Here is a 15673-nt window from a genome sequence, read left to right as displayed (position 1 = left end):
ACGTGAAGTTTTCCAATCGGAATTTTAAGTAGCACAGTTGTACGAAAGGCTTTTGAGAATTACCAGGGAGCTATTTTTACTTCACACGTAGCCTAGCCTTTTACACCGGGAAATGTATATTTTTTGCAATATTGAAATTTAAACAAAAGCAAATTATCAGGACTCAAAATAACTGGAGATTTAAAGAGAGGTTGTCCTGGCAACCAAATATTGGTGGGGCACTAACTGCCATCCAAGGCGGCCAGGGGAAAGAGACAGAAAGATGAAGGCTTGGCATTCTCTGATCTTCTCATTATTGTTCTAATGAGGAACTTTGCTCTGGGAATATCATCTCAGCTACTTTCACATCTTTTGTCCGACTGCCTTCACCTCCCTTTCAGTTCTTAATTAGGCCTTAAAGAGCTCGCGCTGCCCTTTCAACTGGCTACTGCTCCTGTTTAAACACTGCGCTTTCACAGACAGGTGTTGGCACCAGCATGGAAGACGTACAAACTTAATTACAAAATACTAGGCCCAGAAGGGGAAAAAATAACTTGGGGGATGGCTCTTATTGGCGAACTTAATGTAAATTACTTCAAACATCTTATAATCTTCAACAGAAGAATTGTTCAAATGCTTTCCCTCAATAACGATCCGGAGAAGGATGAGCTTTCTCCTCTTAATTGCATCCTGCGGTAAATTAACAACACCTAGTAATCCTTCAACTGTCATTTAGAAGAGTTAGTATTCCAGAGAAAAAGAATCGCACATCAAGGATTCTTTTATCACCTTTAAATCCTTTAACTAAAACAATTTTCACATTTATATTTCTTTAAAGAATTCTAAGGATGCTTCTACGGCAATAAATCGCAAGATTGGGAAAAGTACATTTACAAGCACACAGAAATTGTAATTAAGGTTACTTAATAAACAATAGCTGCACATTAAATCGATTTTTTGATGTTGCATTTTGTTTGAGATTAAGTAACCGCCTGATAGAATTCATTTTACTATCTGATCAAAGGCTGACTTCATATATTCTGACATTTCTCGCCAGACTGCCATATTATAAAGACTCGAGTATTTATGAAACATCAAAACTTATAAATCATTTACATAAAACAGCAAAAATGCAGTACAGAGTCCTCTGCTTCTATAATGTTTTCTATAATTTTAAATACAAATAACTACATTTAGAACGGTTTATACACCACACCAGTTTCTTCTAGGCATATCACATCATAGAAAATTGCGATATGTTATTGCTTTAAAAAATTCTTATTATACATCTGGATCACACACATTAAGGACAGATGGTTCAAACAGCAACCACCAGCCTCTTGGAATAAAGGGTCTATTTCTGTTATTCAGTGGGAATCCAGTTTTCTACCGAGAACATGTGCCCATATTTTTGTACAGTAACTTACTCTCTAGATTTTAATGCTTTTAGAATCGACTGAAGATGCAGTGAACTCTGAACAGAGATCCAAACCTGGACTTCAAACACAATAAAATGAAGTTAAGATATCTGAATGATCCTTGCAAAATGTGAGTTACATTTAGACGGTCGCTTCCAAGCCTGTTAATATATTTGGTTTTGTTCTAAGAAGGTAAGTGTCCTAAAGGTTCTTTCAAAGACTCTCCCGGTTACCTCGATCTCTTGCCAAGATGCTTTTCCTATTGTTGAAAGTTAACAGGCAGTTTTAGTCTTTCTTCGATCTTTGTCACAACAACAAAAATCGTCCACTTTCTCCCCACGCTCTCATTTCAGAACCGTGATGTTGACCTTGACCTACAGCTTTCACATTAATTTTAAAAGTCTGTAAACAAAATGTGTAGATTCTAAATTGGCTTCAGTTATATCTCTAATACTGCTTGAATCTCTACACATCATAAAGTCACGCCCTATCGTACGTTAAAGACTGAGTTTGAATTTTGCTTTTCTTCTTTCTCCCCAGATGACCACATTAAGCTATAATCCAAAGGTAACTGAGGGGTTCAGGATGAAGGTTTTTTCAAAAATGTATGCCAGGCAGAAGGTCAGTTTGTGGTTTCTTTTCTGATGATGCACTAACCCCCCCTCGGCAACTTACCGGGATTTTCCTGAGGTCCTCATTGCTTGTTGGATTCATATGAAAACTAAGTAACAAAAGACAAACATCCATGTTAAAAGCGTATCACACAGTCCACAGTGGTTGAGGAAACAAAAACATAACGTTTTTAACCCACACTGCAAGAACAATTTCTAAAGTCCTAATTTACTTGGACGAATGAAACCTAATCCAGGATGCAGAAGAAAAACAGTATTTACTCAACATCCTAAAGTATCTATAATTTTAAACTTTAAAGGAAAACCCTCCAGTTATTATCAGAACTGAAGAACTATATATAAATAGATACAGTTTCTAAACATCTTTAAACATAAGCGATTTTACCTAGCAGGAGAGTTTATAAAACTGAATTTTATAACTTACTCATTTTACATACATGCACTCACCTCAAGCCTTGTACTATAAACTACGGAGAATTCAATAAATGTAGGTTGGAAAGACTGGAGAATACATGAGTTAAAGCAATCTTTTAAAAACATTATACAGGTATTAGAAAAATTAACTTTTATACACTATCCTCTCAATGAGAACGGAGTCAGAGTTGTATGAACGATTTCCGTCATTAATGTGATTTCCAAGCAACTGGCCTTCAAAATTTAAATACCCAAATGGACCCAAACAAAATGTGTTTTTCTTCCATGCGGAGAGTAAGAGAACGTCACAGCTGAATGCTATAATGATTTTCTTCTTTGAAACATGTCCATTAGGAAGGGGCTGTGACCAAAAAGAGGCTGAACTTCAAAGCCATCTGATGAGTAAATATTTCATCATTGCCATTCAAGTTTAACTCTGACCCGGCACTTAAGAGTATTGGACATTAGAGCCTTGACAAAGCATTACTGTCCTCAGAACCTTTTTATCCCCCCTCACCCCAACAAAAAGACTTAACTGTAAAGTATACATTTTTTTTTCATTATCTGTGCTTTATCAGCCAAATAATTGGAATCCTTTGAAGAAATTCACTTTTAAAACTTTTGGCGGTGTGCACGAAAAGTCTCAGCTGGATGCGGTGTCTGGAAAATCCCTATCGCTGCAGGTGCACGGCCCAAGCGGTCAATCTGCAGGGCCTCTGTGCACATACCTGCACGGGAGAATAACTCACAAACCCGACGTTTCATCGGCTAGGACTGAGATCTGGAGTGCAAGCTTCCAGAACTGATTGCTGACCTTCTCTATAGAATCCCTGTGGATAAATGTGGTATTTCAGTAGAGCCGGGTGCCACGGCAGAGCACATTAACACACGTTTTAAATACCTACAAACGAACACGCCGTCAGCAGGCTGACGCGGCTGAGCCACTCTCTCCTTCCCTGTCTTTGTGGTGTTCTGTATGGTTCCAGACTAGAGTCAGTGGTGCCAGCAAAGCCGCAAGAGCCTGACAAAAGAGTGGCTTAAGAGAAAATACCAAAAATAAAATCCGTTATCGTACGGCACGGCTAGGCCGGGGGTGCCGTGGGAGCAGCTAACACGTGCGGTTCCCGTCCTGCCCATTTTTCAGTCCAAGGCGGCCCACGGCAGACCAGTGGGATGACTCCCTTCCGGCCGTCGCCTCACAGCACACCGCTGTCCCAAAGAGGACAAGAGACACATCCAGCTGCGTTTCCCTCCGTCCCACTGAGTCTCAAGGACAACGCGATTTACAGTCGGGGCTGCAGCACGCCTCGGTGGTTAAAGGAGAGGAGTGACCGAGGGCCCCGGAGCCAAGTGGCGTCAACGCAAATCCTGACTCTGCCCTAATCTTGTCGTGTGACCCTGAGCAAGTCACTTAACGGTGCGTCGTCTGTAAAATGGGGCTGCGGACGCACCTGCCCAGAGACTCCTGGAAAGACAAAGAGTTAGCAACATGGACAACACCCAGCAGAGTGACCCACAGGACGTGTTCAGCAAATTACTGAGTAAACATCTACCCAGCACTTGGACTGTGCCAGATCCGATTCTAAGCACCTGACCAAAATTAACCCATTTAATCTTTACAACCCTCAAGGTGGGTATGACTTTCACTTTCAGAATAAGGAAACGAGTCGCAGACAGGTTAGGTAACTTGAGTGTGGTCCCACGGCTGGTAAGAGAGGCGGGGCGGGGTGGGGTATCTGGCCCTTGAACCTGTCCTCTTCACTGTGACACAGAGCCCGAGCCCTGCTCTCTGCTCACTGGGCACCGGCGGCACGGCTGAGGCCCGGAACAGGCAGGACGCGTGGATTACCCAGAAAAGAAACACCACCTCCCTTTGAGTGGGCACACGGCAGAGCTGTGGCTGGGGAGGTGGGGAGCACGCCCTCGAGAGTCCAAGCTTTCGACCACACGGAGGAAGGAGATGTCCCACCACAGCAATTAGCTGAGCAAGGCCAAAGTCAAGGGAAAAGCAGGATTCCAGATCAAGTGAAGGATGGGTTTGGCAGAGAGAGAGGGCTCCGAAGACAGACACCGTGGGGCCTGGGGCTGGGCGACAGCGGTGCCTTGGCAGGACACTGAAGAGACTGGAACGCAGGGCTGCGCTGGGGGGGGGAAGGGGGTAAGGGTAAGCAGTCCCTGAAGGCTTTGGGTGCAGAAGATGGGGCTCCTAGACCTGATCTGTGGAGCAACAGGCAGGGTTTTGACAATTTAAATCTTCCTTCATAAATGCCACTTAGACAATTCATGTCCCATGGTATAATGACAGCATTACAAGAAATAATTATGACCGTGCAAGTATCATAAACATTATTATGCTGATAGATATTTCATTCTGCATCTCAAGAAGAAATTACTGAACTGAGAAATACTGGTGGTGTAATTATTGTAACACAGATTTTTAGGAAGGAGACCTTTAGGACACACGTGTTACCCAAATCACGACACCACCACCACATAATAACCAATAGCTTTAGCCTATGGAACTAAAGTGAAACCGTGGCAGTCTGAAAAATGCCCGAGAGTTCTTAGGGATGATTACATCACAACGGTCGCAGGCTGGAAGGGAAAAGGGGGTCGTGCGCAACAATGCCGGCCGTCCCCAGGTTCCCCACTCTGGCTGAGGGCTGGGACTGTCCAGCGGCCCACAGCACAGAGCAGAGGGACAGGGCTCTTGCACGGGGCATTGTCTGAAATCCAAAGGCACAGCCCCTCCCCTGTGGCCGGCTTTATTTTCACACACTGACGTGTCAAACACATGACAAACTCAGTCACTCACGGCTGCCTTTTTTTGATCTGTCCTTCAGGGGGAAAAAGAGTTAACTGAACTGGATTGAATCAGCTTGGTGAAAAATAAAATGTCTCTATTTATCGAAGTGTGGCACCAATTTGTGTTATCTTTCTCTTTGGACTGCTGTCCTCCTGTCAGACAAGATACCGAATAATACAGTCTGACTGCTCAACTAAGCTGTTGACAGGTTAGGGAAAATGGTGTTTTTAACCAGGTATAGGATAAACTTAGACATGCTCCTACTGAAAATGTCTATACGAATTTCAACTTACGATTAAAACAAACTTAATGTTAGAAATCAAAACGGAAGGAATTTGGGTGTGATAAATAAAGAATTTTAAAGCAAATTTTAAGCTGATGAAAACATTTTGAATTCCCGTTTTCAAAAAGATTTTAAGCCAAGGAAGTATTTTACCTTAACATTCTAGCGTTCTTACGTAAAAGCTCATTTTTCACCTTGTGATATTTCCCCCATTTTAAAGAATTGGTAAACTCTTGACAATTTTGAAATTAGTAGTGCTCGAACAGATTTCAAGGAGCCATTAGTATCTCTTTCATAACATCACTTACTAATTTATTTTGAAGGTAAAATAAATACTGAGTAAGGAAATAAGTAAATTGGTGAGAACTTGAAACTGTCCTAAAATGTCTACTAGAGACTAGCCTGCCATAGACAGGCCAGAGAAGTCTACCAATCTTTACAAAGTGATCAAACCGATCACCACACAAATCACTAAGCATCTGGCAGTGATCATTTTCTTCTCTGTCCTTCATTTTCTCTACCAAATACCAACCTTGGGAGCAAGAGTATCTATGAAAGGGCAGACACTATCAAGAGCAAAAATGTATACAGGGCTTGTCAAGAAAAAGAAACGACGACAACAACAACAAAAACCCAGAGAAGAGCAAAGATCTATGAAAACTGATTAACTGTCTTGTTAGCATAAGACAATGCAAACTGTGTAAATTCCTGGTTCTAGGATTTTAAATCTTTCAGTGAAAAGTCACGTAACAATGCTTGAAGCACTTTTGAAGGCGTTTAAAAACAGGTATTATTACGTCTTCCATAATATCTCTTTCCAACCCCCATTACTGCTGAAATTATAAAGCTAAATCCATTTTGGCCTACCACCTGACTCACTGTGTATCTAGTAAGTGAATTCAAGTCACCTGCAAAATCCAGGAGGTAGGTGACCCACCTGGCTGGAAGGGGGGGGGGGGCAAAGAAGGAAAGGAGGGGGGTAATAATGGAGTCACTTTTCTCAAACACCATTCAATTCCTTACTGAGTGAGGATGGGAAAGAAGAAGAACTTTAAACCATCACAGAAGAACTTCTGACAGCATTTTCAAAGGACACTATCCTGTCGATCTTCTTGATTAACTGTAAGAGTAGGGACTAGACCCCCAGGGCTCCTCCTCGGTGGCAAATGTAGTTGGGAGAGGAGTATATCCTAAGAACTACACGTGACGTGTAACACTTTTAATGAATCTGAAAAGAGGAAAAGAAAAAATGCCCCATTTACGGTGAAGCAAGGGCAAAGGATAAGGTGAGCCTTACGACAACGGATACTTAAAAAAAAATTTTTTTTAACGTCTATTTGTTTTGAGAGAGAGAGCAAGCACGCACGGGGTAGGGGCAGAGAGAGAGGGAGAGAAGAGAGAGTCCCAAGCAGGCTCCACACTGTCAGCACCGAGTCCGACTCACGACCTGTGAGATCGTGACCTGAGCCGAAATCAAGAGTCGGACGCTTAACCGACCAAGCCCCCCAGGCGCCCCAACAACTGGTATTTTATTGACCTTAACTGTGGTACCGGGCAACTTTCAGAGCCCTTGACATGTTGACTCACTTAATCCTTGTGATGTGCTGTGTTGTTTCCGTTTACAGAAGAGGAAAGCGGCACAGAGAAGCTAAGAAGTTGACTCAAGGGAACAGAGTTACTAAGTCGAAGAGTCAGGATTCAAAGAAAAGCAGCCAAGCTCCGCCGCCCGACCTCTGGGGCCATGAACCCCGCTTCTCCCGCACAGGTGTTCTGAACTGTGAGCTCACAGAGGGCTGGTTTCAAATATAAGGTATGTCAACCTAGACACGGATCTTACAACTTTCATAAAAATTAACTCAACATTGATCACAGGCCTAAATGTAAAACACAAAGCTATAAAACTCCTAGAAGATAACACAGGAGGAAATCCAGATGACCTTGGGTATGGTAATAACTTTTCAGATACAACACCGAAGGCATGATCCATGAAAGAAAGAACAGATAAGCTGAACTTCATTAAAAATTTCTGCTCCGTGAAAGGCATTAAAGAGGACGACAAGCCAAGCCACAGGCTGGGAGACGATGTTGGCAAAAGACATCTGATAAAGGACTGTTATCCAAAATATGCAAAGGACTCTCCAAACCCAACAATAAGAAAACAAACCAACCCATCGGAAAATGGGCCCCACATCTCAACAGACAACTTCACCAAAGAAGGGATGCAGAGGACATTAACATATGAAACGATGCTCTACATCCTGTGTCATCAGGGAAATGCAAATTAGAACAATGAGACACCATCCCACACCTGTAAGAACGGCCAAAGTCTAGAATACTGACAACACCAAAGGCCCATGAAGATGGGGAGCACCAGGAACTCTCGTGTATTGCTGGTGGGAATGCAAAATGGTACAGCCGCTTTGGAAGACAGTTGGTGGTTTCTTACAACACTAAACATACTCTTACAATACGACCCAGCAAGAGCACTCCATGGCATTTACCCAAAGGCGTCAAAAATTAGGTCCACACAAAACCCTGCACACAGAAGCTTGATTCATAACTGCCAAAGCTTGGAAGCAAAACGTTCTTCGGTAGGTGAATGGATAAACTGTGGTACCACAGACAGTGGAATACTATCCAGTGCCAGAAAAGAAACGCCCTATCAAGCCATGAAAAAAAGACATGACGTGCATATTACTAAGTGAAAGAAGCCAATCGGAAAAGACTAAACTATAAGACATTCGGGAAAAGGTAAAAAACGACAGAGGCGGTAAAAAGATCAGTGGTTTTCAGGGTCTGGGGGGGAGGAAGAGATCAACAGGCAGAGCCCAGGGACTTTCAGAGCTGTGAAAACACTCTGTATCATACTATAAAGGTGGACACGTGTCATCATATATTTGCCCAAACCCACAGAATGTACATCACCGCAAGTGAACCCTAAACTATGGACTCTGTAGAGTTACGATGTGTCATTGTAAGCCCATCGATGTTAACAACAGTACCACCTTAGTGGGTGATGTTGATAATGGCAGAGGCTACACATGTGTGGGGGTAGGACACATATGGGAAATCTCTGTACCTTCTGCTCAATTTTGCTGTGACCTAAAACTGCTCTAAAAAAATAAACAATTTGTATTTTAAGTTTGCCTTTTGGGAATCGATCTTAATTCCTGGATTCCCCGCCCCTTCTGCTAGAACTTACTTGAAGAAAGAAATGACACTCTGTTAATCTTTTCAGTCCTGGCATCTGACCCAGTGCCTAGAGCATGGCAGATGCTTAACAAATAGATGTTGACAACAGCCAGTGCTTAATAGCAATGTCTAGGAACTGGGCTAATACTTGACCAAGGAAATCAATGGTAGGCCAATACAAATTTTAACAACAAGATTTCAAGTCCCCAAAGAGCAGAGGAAATCATTTGTCTGAGTAACAAAGATTAATTAATTATACCTAGACCTGACGGCATATTAATGGAATGTCTTTCAGTTCTTTTTAAGATAGGAAGAATTATCCTGAGGCTTATACACTGCTAATATGAATTGACCTAAGTTTCAAATCGGTGGCCTATAATAAAATCAGTTCAACTAGCGAATCTATCCAGTTTACCAATCAGGTCTACCAGTTTGAGTATTTGGCCACAATACAGATTAATTTGAGATTTTTCTGGCAAATCCAGAAAACACTGATTCCGTAGAGGTTCAATGTTAAAGGAGTTTAAAGAAATGTTAATGATCCTCTTTACAAAAGTCCTAAAAAATAAAGTATCCAAAGAGAGATTCCACTAGTAAACACAACCTTTAGCATATTTCGAGAGGGCTTCAGAGGCAAGGTGGAACGCAATATTTTTTTTTTCCTTCTTTTTAGGAAAAGAAAAAGTTAGCTCCAAATCAAATTAATGATATTTTAGATTAAAATACTACATTATCTCTCCTGGGACTGGGCACACACACTGAATACCTGAATGGCAAAACAAAACCTAATACGTAAATGTCTACGGGGATTAACTGTAATTTACTTATTAATATTCTCACAGGATGTCTTTCATGAGATCTCACAGGCAAGACAATTAAAACCTGTGGTCAATGACACCGGAGATCATGGACAGCAAATTCAGAGCAAGCTGCTTTCCAATCATGAATAGTAATGAATATATTGTTGAAGATGTCCTAAAATTTGAGGACTTAAAGAGATCTATGAAATTAAGGTACATTTCATCAAGAATATCATATTCAATCCAATTTAACTTGCCATTTTCTCCTGATGAAGAAATGAAATAATTATTTTAAATACAGTAGGTCAAACCATTCACAAATTTCCAAACCTAAGCCCTATGGCTTGTACGATCAAGGCCAACCCAGCACCCTTGATCAGCCTTTTCTTGTGAGAGGCTGAGGACCTGGGGAAAGGAAACTCCTCCCTGGAGGGAGGGGAAGGGGTGACAAGTTGGCCCTGGGTCCCTTTGGCCTAAGCAAAGAAGGCCAGAGAGCACACAATACTCTGGGCCAAGAGTACCAAGCTGGCTCTGTACCTGGGACAAAGTCAAGTTGCGGAGAGGAAGTCAATGGAGCCCTCTGGTCACCAGGGAGGCCTCAGAGGTTCAAGAACACCCTGCAATTAGGCCCCTGGCCAGAAAGCAGCAGCTTCCCCAACCCCAGTCATCTTTGCTGAGCCTTCAAGGAGGGACGCCCCAGGCAGCCAGACTTAACAGGGCCCTTCCATTAGGTGATCTGCACCCCAGACTCCTGTGCATACTCCCTGGAAGCAGAGCTGCTGGGGCAACTGGGAGATTTCTGGCCACTCTACACCCTCAGCTGAGAAGGCCAGCCCTGAACCTTTCCGGGTGATCAAGAACTGATTTCACAGGGCTACGAAATTATAAAATTTTGCTGGAAAATATATTGTCTTGTGTAAAAATATACTCCCTAGACACTCCAAAAGTCAGTAAATATAATTATTTTTATTGGAAATTATACATTATACTGTATCCCTCAGCCAGCTTTTTCTGAATGGTTCTTCATTATTAAAATGGTTCTTTATTATTAATAGTAAAAAAAACTAAGAACATTTTATTATTTTTTTTGAGAGAGAGAGAATGTGGGCACATAATCGGGGGAGAGGGGCAGAGACGGGGAGAGGGAGAGGGAGAGGGAAAGGGAAAGAGGGGAGGGGGTGAGAGATTGAGAGAGAGAGAGAGAGAGAGAGAGAAGAGGGAGAGAATCCCAAGCAGTCTCCGTGCTCACTGAGGAGCCCAAAGCGGGCTGGGTCTCACGACTGTGATCATGACCTGAGCCGAAATTAAGAGTAGGACACTCAACCAACTGAGCCACCTCAGCACCTCACGACGAACATTTTAAACACAGGAATCCACTGATTTAAAGGGTGTACCTTGTCCCATTTGCAAGCTTCTGACGCCACAGTAACTTCCTCATATTCTTGCTCCTACAAGCGATATAAATAAAATTACTTTTCACTGCCAACGGTTTCTATCCGAATTTAAAAACTGAACTTAGAAACGTGGCTTCACTGGCATCATTCTCTGATTTCCTGAGTGTCTCTTCCTGTTCCGGCCCATATCATACATGCAGTAGCCATGTCGCTGTTCTCTGGTCTTCCCCACAATTGTTTTCCTTTCACATCGCTCATATGCCAAAAAAATCTTTACACTTATTATAGCATTAGGTGCAAATTCTTCATTCTGATATTCTACGTTCCCATTAACAAGGTCCCATCTCCACGGCTACCTCCAACCTTAATAGTTTCAGGTAGGCTAGGTCCCTGATAGCCACTTAAAACACTAACTTTTAACTCATTTACTGGTCTCATTCTAACCTCCATTCAAAACAGCACTTTCCTCTCTCTTCAGAGATCCATCCTTTGAGGCTCTGACAATTCTACCGTTTCCATGATGCCTAGGCTGCCTGACCTCACCCATTTAATCTCCTGTCATTTTTAGCTCTCTGAGCACTTACTAACTGTACCACCAATTAGCACAATTAATTACGTATCTTGTATCTACCTGCCAATGATCCTAAAGACAGAGACACTGCCTTATGCATCCTTGTTTCACAGTATTGACAGAATTGTCATAGGGGCGCCTGGGTGGCTCAGTAGGTGAAGCGTCCGGTTAGTTCTAAAACGAACATCTTTTTTTAGGATATCACCCTAATGCATACTGTCTTATAGTCTAAAGATAAAAGGCACAAAAAGATGGCATTATAAGACCCTACCCATCCCTATTATTGCATAAAATAAACTGATGACAATAGAAAAATACCTTAAATTTTGGTTATATGTATTTTTTCTCTTATGTGAGGAATATTTTTTAAAACCAGAATGATAGAACATTAAACACATCAACTAATATTACTTCAGGCATATTAAAGAACCTTGAGTGGAGAAACCACTCAAGCACAATCTTATCTTCTTGGTGAAAAATAGAATATAGGACGCTTTCCCCAGCAAAGAATGAAAGAGCCCACCTCCAAATCTGGTTAGAAGGGATACACTAGTGCCTGTGTGAATTTCCTAAGGCAGCGACCCTTTTCCCAAAGGGCACTCTGGAATGTTCTGAGGAGTTTTCTGTAGGCAGCATTTATCTTTCTTTTTAAAAAAAATTTTTTTTAATGTTTATTTATTTTTGAAGGAGAGAGAGAGAGACGGAGTGTGAGTGGGGGAGGGGCAGAGAAAGAGGGAGACACAGAATTCCAAGCAGGCTCCAGGCTCCAAGCTGTCAGCACTGAGCCTGACACGAGGCTCGAACTCACAAACCGCGAGATCATGACCTGAGCCCAAGAAGTCGGACGCCCAACCGTCTGAGCCACCTAGGCGCCCCAGCATTTATCCTTCTTATTTTGATAGTCTGAACTGCCTTCTTTAACAATTTAATCCAAGCTCAGCCACATGAGTTTAGAAAATATTCACCATGATTTAAGGTAAAGCCAAAGCTTAGATATTTACCCTATCCTTATTAGAGCTATGCAAGAATTTCTGAACGCAAGGTCTCATAGCAATATTGATTATAATACTTTTGCCTTGCAAAGTAATACATTTTCTACTTAATACGGAGAATATTTTACTTAATGTGATTTAGTTTATCAAAGATTATTATGGAACATACATCTTGAAAGAAACTAGTAAAACTATCAAGTTTCTTGTTTTCTGCCAAAAGTATATCCTCCATCAATGAGAAACATGAGCCCCTAAATTCGACTTTAAGGTTTAAGTTGAGAATACATTATTACTTGGAAATAATGTAACTTATTTAAAGCGATTATTACATATTCTGTGGATGCCGTGGAAGATGCCCCCACTTTCCGGGTCACCCTGTGGCAAACAACCGTAAGCACTTCACGTGCACCTACATTATTCAATCTCTTCTACGACTCCAAGGTTACCAAGCTGGTTATTCCATTTTACAGCTGAAAAACATGAGGCTTAGAAAGGCTTTAAATAAGACCATACAGGTCTCAATCCAGACCTGAGGCCTAAATTTGAACTCTTAGTACCTCTCCTAAATTCTCTTCAGAATATTCTACTATTACCGTATTTATATTTTCATGTTACCCGGCAAGATCTTTGAGTGGAAGAAGGTAATCAAATAATACGTTCCGAAACAAATATTAAATTATGTGCAGTATGATTTCCATTTTTCATTAATGCGGGGCACTTAATTTCTTTGAAAATGGAAAAAAAATCTATATGAAACAAATATACTGTTTACCTCTAGGCATCAAACACGTGATGAACCTGAACACCCCCCCCCCCCCCACCGCCTTTCCCCCTCCAGGATCCACAACAATGAGGTCCTTTTATTTAACGCAGGGCTGCTGCAGGGCCCTGGCTAATTGGCTCCTTGGTCCCCTGAAGTAGCAAACGTACTTCCTCAGGAACCTACCGGGCAGGGAATGACAGACATAGAGTATAGCTCCAAGACTCCAACTAAAAAAAGAAACGGCAGAATTACCAAGTAGTTAGTAAAGAGCTAATGAAGTTAACAGTATACAGTCACTATTTATAAAATATCCTTTCAAAATGTGTCTCGCATTTTTTTTCAATGAGTTTTCTTGCTAGTTACTAAAATAACTGTCTCTCCACTCATTCCCCAACTTACAAAATCATCTTTGATGGCCGAGGTTAAGCTCAAAGGCCTCTTCCTTGAGGAAGCATTTCCCAATTTCTAGCCAAGTGCTCGTCTACCTTTTTTCTATAGTGAACTCCGTGTGCAACAACACACAGTTCATTCTGCCTGGATTATGGGTCACTGCTTACATATCCCTGTCCCTAGTTTGCGTGGCTACTAGGACTTTAGTCCACTCTGACTTCTATCTTCAAGCCACCCACCCTTAGCCCTAGTAGAGCTCATATGCATGTCTGTTAAAACAATTTTTAAAAACTGGTGAATTACGTTTACTCCAGGCCAAGTTGACTCATGTAATTGCTATTTAAGTGGTATTAGCACTTTTGTCAGAAAGGTTTCTAAGATTAAAATAAATACATAAAATACACACATTTTTATCTGATGTATGACATATTATATTTAACATACAATATCTATATATCACCTGTTAATGTTTGTATTATGTTATATAGTAGTATTGTATTATATTTAACACATCAAATCCAAGAACAATAATTTGTTCTTAAAATATAAGTTCAAGGAGACAAATGTCAAATATCTGGATCCTAATATTCTTAGAAAGTAGCTAAATGTATAAAAAGGAAATTGTTTCGTAATCAGAGTAGTTGCTTTATTTTCTATCATCGGCAGCCATTTAAAACAACCTGGCCACAGGTTAACACTCCTACCATATATTAAAATATAAAAACAGTACCTGTATTTCAAAAGTCAGAGCTTTACTGTTATGGCAAGAAGTAGCCACGGGTGAGGTCATTAGTCATAGTGGTGCAAAAGAAAATGTTCTAAACATAGAAGCTGGGGCCTGGACAAGTAGTGTATGCAGAAGTCAGGGCTAAGTATGAAAGAAACAGAAGTTATTCTCTTGAAAGAAACAAACAAAAGGGTTCCAACAAGGACACGATTTGGTAAACTCAAAACCGCTGGAGAGAAGTACATGCAGTCATTACAGTGCTAAGGTGAACACGCTTTAAATGCATTAAATCCATAAGCAATTACAGAAATCTGCATTGTTGTGTTCAAAGAAGCCAAGTGTGTTTCAGTATTCACAAAATCTCAAGAACTGTTATTACTGTGCTGATACTAATTTCCTTGTCTTCAATAACTCAGAACACGTGATTTCAATTTCTAAAATAAAGTTCTAAAATAAACAAAATAGCAACTCATTAAAAAAAAACCCAAAACTTGAACCTCTCCATTAAGACTAAAATGCCAACTTTGATTCAAAAATAGGTCTGACATTGTTGTAATATAGATCTTCCTTGACTTACAATGGTGTCATGGCCCAATAAACTCATCATAAATTGAAAATACCATAAGTTGAAAACGCATTTAATAATCCAAACCTACCAAACATCATTGCTTAGCCTAGCCTATCTTAAATGGGCTCAGAACACTTACATGAGCCTACAGTTGGGCGACATCATCTAACATGAAGCCTATTTTATCATAAAGTGGTGAATATCTCATGTAACTTATTGACTACTATACTGAGAATGAAAACCAGGATGGCTGTATGGGTACAGAGTGGTTGTTAAGTTGTCTGACCTCGTAACCGAGTGGCTGACCGCAAGCTGTGGTGGCTGCCGCTGTCCAGCCTCATGAGGGAGGATCCTACAGCATTTCATAGGCCCAGGAAAAGAGCAAATCTCAAAATTCCGAAGTATGGTTTCTACTGAATGCGTATCGCTTTACCACCATCACAAACCTGAAAATTCGTAAGGTGAACCATTGTAACTTGTGTTTCAACAAATTTAAGACACTGATGAAAGACACACCATTGGAATGATCCTTGTTTCTTCTGCTTTACCAACCCCCCACCATCCAGACCTCTGCATACAAAAGTAACATCTCCAAGATGTTCCTTTCTTTCCCAACCTCACTGCCAAGTAATCTCCACCAACTCTCGCCCCCACAGTCGTTCTAACTTTCTAACTAGCTTTTCTCCCCCTTCCCATTCATGTCCCCACCAGAGACCCCCAAGCTCCAGTCCCCCAAGTCCCTAA

General features: G+C 41.3%; 1 protein-coding gene across 3 annotated transcripts in view; it reads right to left on the bottom strand.

Moving 5' to 3' along the window:
- Positions 1-15673, bottom strand: part of RAB11FIP2 (RAB11 family interacting protein 2) — a 40570-nt gene that overhangs the window by 8123 nt on the left and 16774 nt on the right. For 2 of the 3 annotated variants that reach the window (XR_009612829.3, XM_060641372.3), the window contains one exon: positions 2073-2118. Coding sequence is in view for 2 of the 3 variants with exons in the window: in XM_060641372.3 (XP_060497355.1) it covers positions 2073-2118 (46 nt within the window). In the remaining variant the exon portion in view is untranslated. Of the gene's footprint in view, positions 1-2072; positions 2119-13428; positions 15376-15673 lie in introns of those variants that run through there. The other variant, XM_060641373.3, reaches the window with a different exon arrangement.

This window comes from Panthera onca, chromosome D2, assembly GCF_046562875.1.
Source record: "Panthera onca isolate mPanOnc1 chromosome D2, mPanOnc1 haplotype 2, whole genome shotgun sequence".
In the NCBI taxonomy this organism is placed as follows: Eukaryota; Metazoa; Chordata; class Mammalia; order Carnivora; family Felidae; genus Panthera; species Panthera onca.
This window is presented reverse-complemented; position numbering and strand designations above follow the sequence as displayed.